We start from the raw sequence: 9,598 nt of genomic DNA, 5'->3' as shown, positions 1-9,598 counted from the left end.
CTTAGGCACTGAGCTGCCTGGGGACTTACCAGAGTTTGTACAATGGCATGATTGGTTGCGTTCATATGGGCGTTGAGTGGGAACGAGCACTCCCCATCGCAGTAGTTGGCTGCGTAGCCCTTCGGAGCGATTATCCAGTCCTTTTTAGGGAAACAAACAGAACATGGTTCAACAGACAACTGCATGCAATTAAGAGCAGCTGAATATTTTCCACTAACTTCTTCCTTGAGGGTGAAAATGTGTTTTCACTGAAACTGCTCGGGTTTTAGTTGGGTGTTTTTTCTTATTTTTTTGTGTGCCATCACTTTTCCATGGACACACTGATTTTAATATCCAAAAAATGGTGCACATCTATGTACAGCTCGACTACCATTAACTAAGAGGGCTTTATCTCTACAACTCTCACTGGGTTGCATTGTGGGGATTGTGGTTTGGAGGCCTTTATGTTCCAACATTTCCTGCAGGCCCTCTGGCCGAAAAACGTTTCCTAGGCTGAGTCACAGCCACAGCTGGTGTCCCCTCATGGAGAAAATCACATATAAGCAGGTACACAGGCACAATTCCACCAGGGAGCTCAGCAACAGGAATATAAAACTCTGGTGTGCTGCCTCAGAGACAGCCTAGCTTATACATTCCTACACAGGAGCACTACTCTGCTAAAGACACTGTGGGGGATCTTAGCTGCATAACAGCTTCTGCACATCTGCCAGACTCCTAAAGGAGGGGCAGGACAGCCAGCCTGAGCTGCACGAGCAAGCAGGTGGCCCTGATGGCAATCTGAGCAGCACACTAGGCAAAAAGGGGACTCTTCACCAAAGGACTAGTAAAAAAATTACAGCTTGCCTGCTGCTGACACAAAAGAGCCAAAGGGAAATTAAAAGCAGCACTGTTTAACAGGAGACACTTGGCCTCCCTTGGTACTGGACTCTGCAGATCACCCAGCAGAAGGACGTGCTAGTGTGTTTCACGTGCACGCATCTCTTAGGCAATTCCCACTCTACCTGACAACTACCTGAGTTTGCCTAAATTTTGCTACAGCAGGCCTGAGCAGCCACACACTGTTGCTGCAGCTTTGCTAAACGAGTTTGTTCTGAAGGAAATAGCAATATCCAACAACTGCAAGGGGCTCAATATTGCCTTGATCACCTTCCTACAAAAAGTAGGACCTGGATTCCAACTCTTAAAATGAGACCTCCTGGTCTGTAGCCTTCCTCTGGCAGCATCTTACCTTTTAGCAGCTAAAAAGGTGAAGGTAGTGCCTTCACGATCATGAAATTCCCAACTGAAATCCAATTCCTTTCCAAAAGCAGGGCAAGTAAGATAAGGTAGTGGTGGAAAGAGTCGGCTTAAGGGAAAAGCCATCCATAAAGTAATGGGGAACAGAATCAGCACACAACCACAGTAGCAGCTAGTGGTCTGGACTTGACACATAACCTACAAAAAATGCTGCTCTCCCATTAGCTGAGAGAGGACTTTCATGTGTTGTGTATTATAAAAGCAGCAGGGACAGCCCTGGCATCCTGAATTATAACCCAGTAAAACATTAGCCGATAGAAATGGGACCTCCCTCACAAGTGCTGAATGAAAGAATTTAAAAAAAATAAAAAGAGAAAGTGAGGACATTCTTTGAAAGGTGATGTTTGATTGCACTATAGCTTGGTCCTAAATAACTTACTCTAAACAACTTTTCTGGCCTCATGGTGTTTCAACTAAACTCAGTCTTCAGTCTACCTACCACAGGCAGTGGTAATTGTGGGGCAGGGATTATGGAGGATTTCAAACAATGGCCAAGGTTAAAATCAGAGTGATCACCAGAAAAAAATTAGTTAAAAATCACTGCTTAACATCAGATTGTTTTCCCTATCATTAGAGGCACACAGATCTAAGCCCTTGCCCGTACCATGACTCCCATGAGTGACAGAGAATGACTGTATACTTGAATCTCATAAAGTATCAAGCTTTCTCTGGGTCTTATCAAATGTCACAACTATCAATATTTATTTGCCCTTCTCTGTGACTGGTTTTAGTGAGGAGGCACAAGGGACATTTTAAAGCATAATGGCAGACTCAAGTGGAATTACTGTGACACTGTTTAGATAACATTTCATAACAAAATGTCTGGTTTACCCAGAGAGAAACATCACACACCTGCCATCCCAAGTCTTGGAAGCTAACGTAAAGCTCATGCTTTCTGCACGCTGTTTTTAAGTCACTGCTGTTGTAATCTGTTAAAAGAAAAAGAGCAAAACAAGAATTTAGAAAGTAAAACAGGCAGACCATTGCTGGAGGGCACAACTGGCCAGATGTGTGCATGCTGTGGGCTCAGTAGCGACAAGTGACGAGCTCCCTCAGCAGCCAAAAGGATAAGGGTGTTGAGGGACATCCAAAGCAGGGCTGAAGCTTTTAAGATGCCTGTGGGAATGGAGGAACCCAAATAACAGTGACTCAGTTATAGTTACTTCAGCTGTCTTTAAAGTGCTTGGAAAACACCTCCAGTAAAACAACTTCTTAAAAATAAATCTGCTCCATCAGCCCAGCATAGGCTGCATCCCCTCTGGGTGCTCACACTCACCACACTTCCTCAGCTCCCATTTCTGACGTGTTCTGCCCCAGGTGGGGATCTCAAGATGCACACACTCACCGAGAGACAGAATTACAGCCCCGGGAAGGTTAAACATCACCTTGTGCCCCTGCATCAGCCTGCAGAAGTCCTCAAACAACTAAGGTGTCCCATAGGCAGGGAAGTCATGTCTTTGTTCCTCTCTCTGCTTCACCTCAGCTTGCCCCACACACCTCATGTGATCCATGGCACCACCTCTGCCCTTGGACCTTTACTAACCATGCTCTGGAAAGCACATTTCTTCTTTCCATGAACTGCTTATCTGCAGATGACACAGCACTTGACATGCTCTTACCATTCACTTGCTCCTTGTTGTCAGTAAAAGTGGGGACACAGGATGCAAAGCGCTGTCCAAGACCTTCTCCCTTGCCATGGCACCGTGTATGGGGATGTTTCAACCATGCAGGAGCTGCTCCTGATGATCCCACAAAGCACAGCTTTTGACAGTAAGTGGAATTTCCCATTTATATTTGGAAAGAGAGGCAGCTCAGCATGTGAACACCTGAGACCACAGTGAGCGGAGGAGCTGTGCTGTGACAGAGGGACCTTTCACCTCCAGGTGGCTGCACAGATCCACCCTGACGGGTGGTTCCTGATTTTGTCACACCTCAGGTGGCTGCTGGACCTCAGCAGAGCAGCCACAGAAACCACCCTTGCAGCGGGGTGACTTGGCCACCAGCTACAGCTGCTGATCCTGTGCTCCACACCCGATGGTAGTCATGAGACAAAGAGATGGCAACAAATTCAGCCAAGCAGCTTGGAAGCCCAGGCCACCATCCATGTTTTCTTCCATGCCTTTCCCCTGGGGTCTTCTCCTCCCTCACAGCCCTCATTTGCAAGTAAAGACGCTCCTGTCAGCAGGCAGATGCCACAGGCTGATGTCCCTGCCTCCTGCTGCCCTGGGCCTTTCAGCTTACCAGCCCCCTGGTGCCCCTAACATGGCTTGAAAGGGCACCCTCCCAGTGCAGCTTTCCCCAGATGCAGCAGCTGGGATAGAAAAATATTTTTAGTGATTTTTTTCCTTGGCTCTGAATAAGCCTTTCTTTTTCTTCCCTTCAGCACCCTCCCCCCCGCTCTCCCCGCCCCCCCCCCGAAGTTTGGGAACTACAAATGCAAATATTTATTCAAAAGAAAAACTATAATACTAAAAGCACATCCAACTGACATTAAGGGCAGCACAGCAGTACAGCTGGGTACAGTTAACACTGAGGGCTGAAAAAAACCCTACACCTCAAACCCAACTTCCCAACCACCAAAGATTAGAGTTGTTTTTAGAAGCAGTTGGGTTTTAAACTCCAAGGATTGCATTTCAGACTTTGAATAGCTTTGCTTCAATCATGGATTTAATCAGGTGAGCAGAGCTGGTTAACAGCCTGCTGCAGCATAAACATTCACTCTTCCAGGAGCACGCGGTAGCAAGAACGGAGGCGAGTCTCTCTATTCAAGCTTTCCATTTTCAAACCAGACATACCCAGTAGAAATCAGGGTGTGGTGGTTTATTTCAGATGAAGCTTTCCAGTCCCTGGCTCAGCCCAGGAGCAAATTTCTAGCATGAGATGTTTCGAAATGATTTGGTCATAATGCGGGAAAAAAAATGAGAAGATATTTTGAGTGATCAACGACTTTCATTGCTTTCATTAAAGCACCTGAGAACACAACTTCATTGTTCTTCAATGGGAAATATAGAGGTTTTTAGAGGAAAACCACCCATATTTGACAGTGGAGCTGATCTGTTCACAACTGAGTGGGTAAAATGATGCTACGTTCCAAATCCAGCTACAATTTAACCAAATCTGTGACAGGAAAGGGGAGAAGGCAAGGGAGGCAGAGAAAACAGGAGTGGGAAGGAAGGCTGCAAGCAATCACAAGTTTAAGAAAACACAGGGGTGGAAAAAAAGAGCTGCTTAACAAGCTACACCAAGCAGAACTTGTTATGAACGTGTCCTCTCTCACACTACCCCCAAAAACTCGCCTCAGCTCACTGGTCAGAGTCACCTGATTCACACTCTGCGTGGAGCCCTGGCTGCTCTCCATCCAGGGCAGATGCAGACAGCTCTACCTCCTCACTCATCCAGCCTCAGCCTTTGCTTTCCTAAATGTCAACACACTAAATATCCCCTCTCCCTGGCTTTACACTCCTCCCTGTTTAACCCTCACCCCAAGATCCCCTGCCCTCTTTTCTTGTTACGTGTTTGCCTACTATGTTTGCTTTATGGAAGCTATTTTAGCTCAACTTTAGGTAAGTCACAAACCTTTACACAGCCCTTAGCAGTGGCTTTCTGAATTTGAGAAAAAGATGCAGCAATACAGATGCACATAATCATGACCCATTCCCTACAGTTAGGGGCTCAGCATATGCCCTACACTGGACATACATCCAGTTATGAGCCTGAAAAGAGGAGGAATACACAGAGTCACAGGATTCTGGCAGCGAGCTAAAGCTCACTGCGCTACTGAAGTTGGCTTCCATAAAACATTTTCTGCAAAGCCTGGAAAGCAGCATCAGCCACCCCAGGCCAGCATGCTCAGCTGTTTCAGCCCAAATTGCCACTCGAGGTGGTTTGCAGAACAAGATCCATCTGCCAAGAGGCAACAGGGTTTGTGTCCCATCCTGCCAGCCTTGCAGCAGGGAGCCAGGGGGGCCAAGAGCAGGCAGCCTGCAGAGGGGAGGTGCTGCAAACAACTGCCACAGGGCTGGCCTACCCTGCCATGGCAGAGTTGGCAGGGATTGTGTGCCAGAGGCCTCCAACATCTCTGAGAGTTTAGGGAGCTGCTTTGGGAGCTCCTGTAGGCTCATTGTGGGTTTAGCAATATTGTCTCTATTTTTTCCCCTGAACATACCAATTCAGAAACACTAACTTGGCACTTACAAGGCACTGCATTTAATCATACTGCAAACAATTTTGTCTAAAACAGAGATTCAAAAAAAAGCTCAAACCCCTAGTTCTGCACTTAAAAATAACTCCTGGAGCAGCACAGTTAAAACAGCACAGCTATGATGGCTTGTCTCTGGTGTGTGTGCACTGAATCTTGTCTGCTTTCACCAGGACCCAAGTCTGACTTTCTGCAAGCACAGATGTTTCTTTTAAGGCTGGACACTGGCATGTGTGCTGCTGAAAAGGGTGAGAGAACAGCCTGACCCTAATGGTCTTCCTCCCAGAGATACTTACGCACCCACCTTAGATTTCCTATAACCTCTCCCACGTTAAGTGCTGGCAAAGAACATATAAATATTTACTGAGGTCGATCCATCTGAGAACAGCCTCGCCGCTCCCAAGGTGCCAATTTACCAAATTCCACACAGTAATTAATTGCTTCTGTGATTCAAAATAGCTTTGACAGAGGTCTCCAAGGCCAGCCTCTTCTTCTTGGTGTTTGACTTCGGCGATTTGTCCGGATAAAGCTGGTGTAAACTGATCACACAGTTAATAACAGCCCACTTCACATGAAAGTGATCTGCCTGGGTGGGAAGCAGGGGAGATGTGGGGCTGACGTGAACCCGCATGTGAAGGCACATATGGAAATGCTGGCCATGCTGCTCCAGCAGCATCCAAACACCGCACTGAAGGGAAAACTACACTGAAGGGAAGATTGGCTGCCAGATAACAAAGTTTATTAACAAGGCCCTTGCCATCACAAAAGCATTTGGCCTTATTTACCTTCAGTGTTTGTTCACCCTGCCCTTTGCAATATCTGGTTCCTGTACACACAGGGAGATCTGTCTGGTGCCGTGCATGTCTGCTGGAAGGAAAGGCCACTTAAAGGGCCTCTCCATTTTTCATGGAGCACCTCACATCAGTCCAGGGGGCATTAAAGGTAAGGACTTGAAGAGGGACTTGGCTTGAGTTTCATTCAGAGCAGCAAGTGAAGCCCAAAGTCAGGCATTTAAATTCTCTCCATGAGGAGGGGCTGACAGGAAGGGATGTGCCCGGAGGCTGACTTGCAGAAGAGAAGGATTATCCCCACTGGACAAGGAGATAGCCCTGTGCAAAACCCATAAATCATGGAGTTGGCTGAAGGGCAGGGGTTCATCGCCTGCTGTGCTGGACAGTCCCATCTCTTTGGTCAGCTGGAGGGTCAGCACAAGTCTGAGAGCACGAGTCCAACCCACTGCAAGATTCAGCTGAGCGAGGGCCTGCAGACCCTGCAGACAACAGCAGAGGGACACCTGTGTGCTCCTCCCACCCACCGCGTTCCTCCCTGTCCAGGGCCAGACCTGGCATATGACCTTCTGCCTCAGCAGAGGAAAATACTCCCTCTTCTCCCTGCTCATCCTCCTTCTGCAGAAGAACTGAGGCTCCAGGAATGCATTGACATAGGGCTCTATGTCAAAGCAGTTTATAACCATGGTGGTTGCTCAGTTCTGCTTTATATAAGCCAGTGATAATTACGTGTTTATAATACATGGAAATAAGCATTCTTGGCAAAAAAAAAAAAAACAAACAGACCATTGAGAACCTTGTGCCACAGACACAGCCTTAGCATCTGGGCTCTTGGTAATGACTGCAGGACAACAACTGCGCATCAAAGGGGGCATAGTGGGGTCCCTTTGGGACCCTTTCCCACACAGCAGAATGCTCTCACCTAAATCCCTGCCTCCCCAGCTCCAGTACCAGCCCAGCAGCACACTTCATGCATTCCAAACTGATTGAAATACTTGCCATATCTGGACAGTCAATGGGGCTTTTTTAAAATACACTGTCCCAAAACAAGTCACAGCATTTTTTGGGAAAGGGGTTTCTTTTTGGACAGAAAAAAGAAAACTCTGTGTATTAATTAACATAGAGGAAGGAAGCTGCAATCTACCAAAAAAGAAAAAAAAAAAACCAACACTGAAAAATTGCCTTGCTCTGCAGGACAGACACTGCTCTCAAGCCCTGGTAGGCAGCAGCAATCCTTGCTTGGGCAAGAGCACAGATCAAAAATTTGACAGTATGTGAGATACAATGAGAGAAGAATAGGTGAGGAGAAGCACAGAAGGAAACTGCAGCATCCCAGTTCGGCACCCACCCAGATGCATCAGGGCACCCTCAGAAGAGCTAGGCAGCGTTTAGGATAATCCCTGGACTTGCCTTCTGCTGCGTCCTGGAGCAAACACTTCCTCAGCTCCACCATGCATCATGGGTTTTTTATCCTCACAGGTTAAAAAAAAAGAAAAAAAAGCCCTATGATCTGTAGTGCTAAAAACACTTTTTTGTCATTGGTGCCTCTTGGGCTCTTAAATCAACCACTTCTTAAAGAGAACAGTCTGAGAGTGTCACACTTAGAAAGGAAAACAAGATGATGTAGTCTCTCTTTTCTAAACACAGAAACCAACCAAACATACATTTTAACTTTAAATTCCCCTCTTTCCCCTGCCTTAAATCCACAGTCTCAACCATACCTTGTTGACTCCTACACTGCCAAATTCCAGGTTTTAAATTAAAGCTGGCCCAAAAAAAGCCCTCAAGACCACAGACTGCCAGCTATTTTTTCCCCTTTTTGTCATTTTAGAATTTTATGACCTGATGTGTGGTGTAGTCAAGAAAGCAGCAAAGTACAAATGGCCCTTTTTGCCCAACATATCTGCTCCCTCTGGGGCTTTGAGTCACATCACCTGATTTAATAGTGTGAAAATTTTGCTTCAGCACTGTGAAGTTTGCAGAGCCAGGGAGAGAAAGCTGGAGTTTATCCTGATTCCAAGTGCCACTAGCACCACAAAACAGCAATGCAGCAAGTAACTTTCTCAAAGCACTGTGAATGCATTAAAAAATTGGCTCTTGTAAAGGAGCTGAGTCTACCTAAGTGGGAGAACTGCCTGCATAACAGCTGAGCTTACAGTACCCAGCTGAATAAACTACCTGTGCCCTTGGCAAGCTCATCACACAGGAAAGTAACTCAGCAAGCAGCTACCATGCCCAGCGTTAAAGCTGCAGCATGGAAACCTGAAGGAGACCAGGACCAAAGCAGGTCTCAGCAACTTAGATCCACAGAAGGTGTTCCCATGGCAGATTAGATAACTCCTCCAGAAATGCCACACCAGCACTGGCCAGCCTCTCCCAGAGAGGTCGGGCAGCAGAACTGAGCTGTTCCTCCTGCCCTGAAAATCCATGAAGGGACATCTCACACCAGCCAAGTCTGGCACTGGCACGGCAGGGCATAGGAACCCTCAGCCAAGCTGCAGTGGGCACCACAAGGACAGGCAAAGGCCACCAGAGGCCAACTGCTGCTGGCACACACTAGCCCAGAGGGCAAGTCCACCACCACAGCGGGCTGGAGCAATTGAACTGAGTCAACACATAGCCATGCACAAACCCTGGCCACCAGTCCTGGAAGGGCTCCCAACTGGCTCTGTCCCTGCAGCATGGAGCCACCTTGGGTGCAAGCATGGCTCACCCACAGCTCAAGCGTGCACGAGCAGGGAACAGCCTACAGATTCCCAACAGCTAAGTGTCAGCAATGCTGGCTCATCTCCCTCTGCTGTGTTTGGACATAGACTCAGAAAATACAGCTGCCTCTCTTCCTTGGGGCATAATCATTTCTAGACATGGGAAAAGCAGAGATCCTATTGGAAATGAAGGGGGCAGCATAAGCAAATTAATCAAGCAACTTGGAATAGGCTGAAATGTTTGAGAGGAAAGAAGGTACTCAATGAATGAAGGGCTTGCAGCACTGTGGTGATGGAAGCAGACAAGTCTTAGAAGACAGAAGACTCTCAATTTTTGCCAAAATGTCATTGTTACTCTGTTGCCCCACCAGCCCACAACAGCACTCCCAAGGCTGCCATACAACACCTGCAACATGCAACCTCTCCACAGCAAAAAGGTAAACTTCTTTGCCTGCCTGAAAAGGTACTTCACCACGTGTAAGCTGATGTTCTCACAAGATTAAAAAAATAAAGCATCTTCTGCAGTTCTTCCATGATTTTTCCTAAGAAAACTGAAAATGAGCTCTGCTGGGAATACATGCAACACCATAAATCTCAGTGTATACAGAGAT

General features: G+C 47.0%; 1 protein-coding gene across 1 annotated transcript in view; it reads right to left on the bottom strand.

Moving 5' to 3' along the window:
* Positions 1–9,598, bottom strand: part of BMP6 (bone morphogenetic protein 6) — an 89,243-nt gene that overhangs the window by 2,802 nt on the left and 76,843 nt on the right. Inside the window, exons 5-6 of the mRNA XM_063402067.1 lie at positions 2,149–2,225; positions 30–140 (exon numbers count right to left, since the gene is read on the bottom strand). Of these exons, the coding sequence (XP_063258137.1) occupies positions 30–140; positions 2,149–2,225 (188 nt within the window). The remainder of the gene's footprint in view (positions 1–29; positions 141–2,148; positions 2,226–9,598) is intronic.

This window comes from Prinia subflava, chromosome 1 (assembly GCF_021018805.1).
Source record: "Prinia subflava isolate CZ2003 ecotype Zambia chromosome 1, Cam_Psub_1.2, whole genome shotgun sequence".
NCBI lineage: Eukaryota > Metazoa > Chordata > Aves > Passeriformes > Cisticolidae > Prinia > Prinia subflava.
The sequence above is the reverse complement of the archived record's forward strand: the minus strand, read 5'-3'. Positions and strand labels throughout refer to the sequence as shown.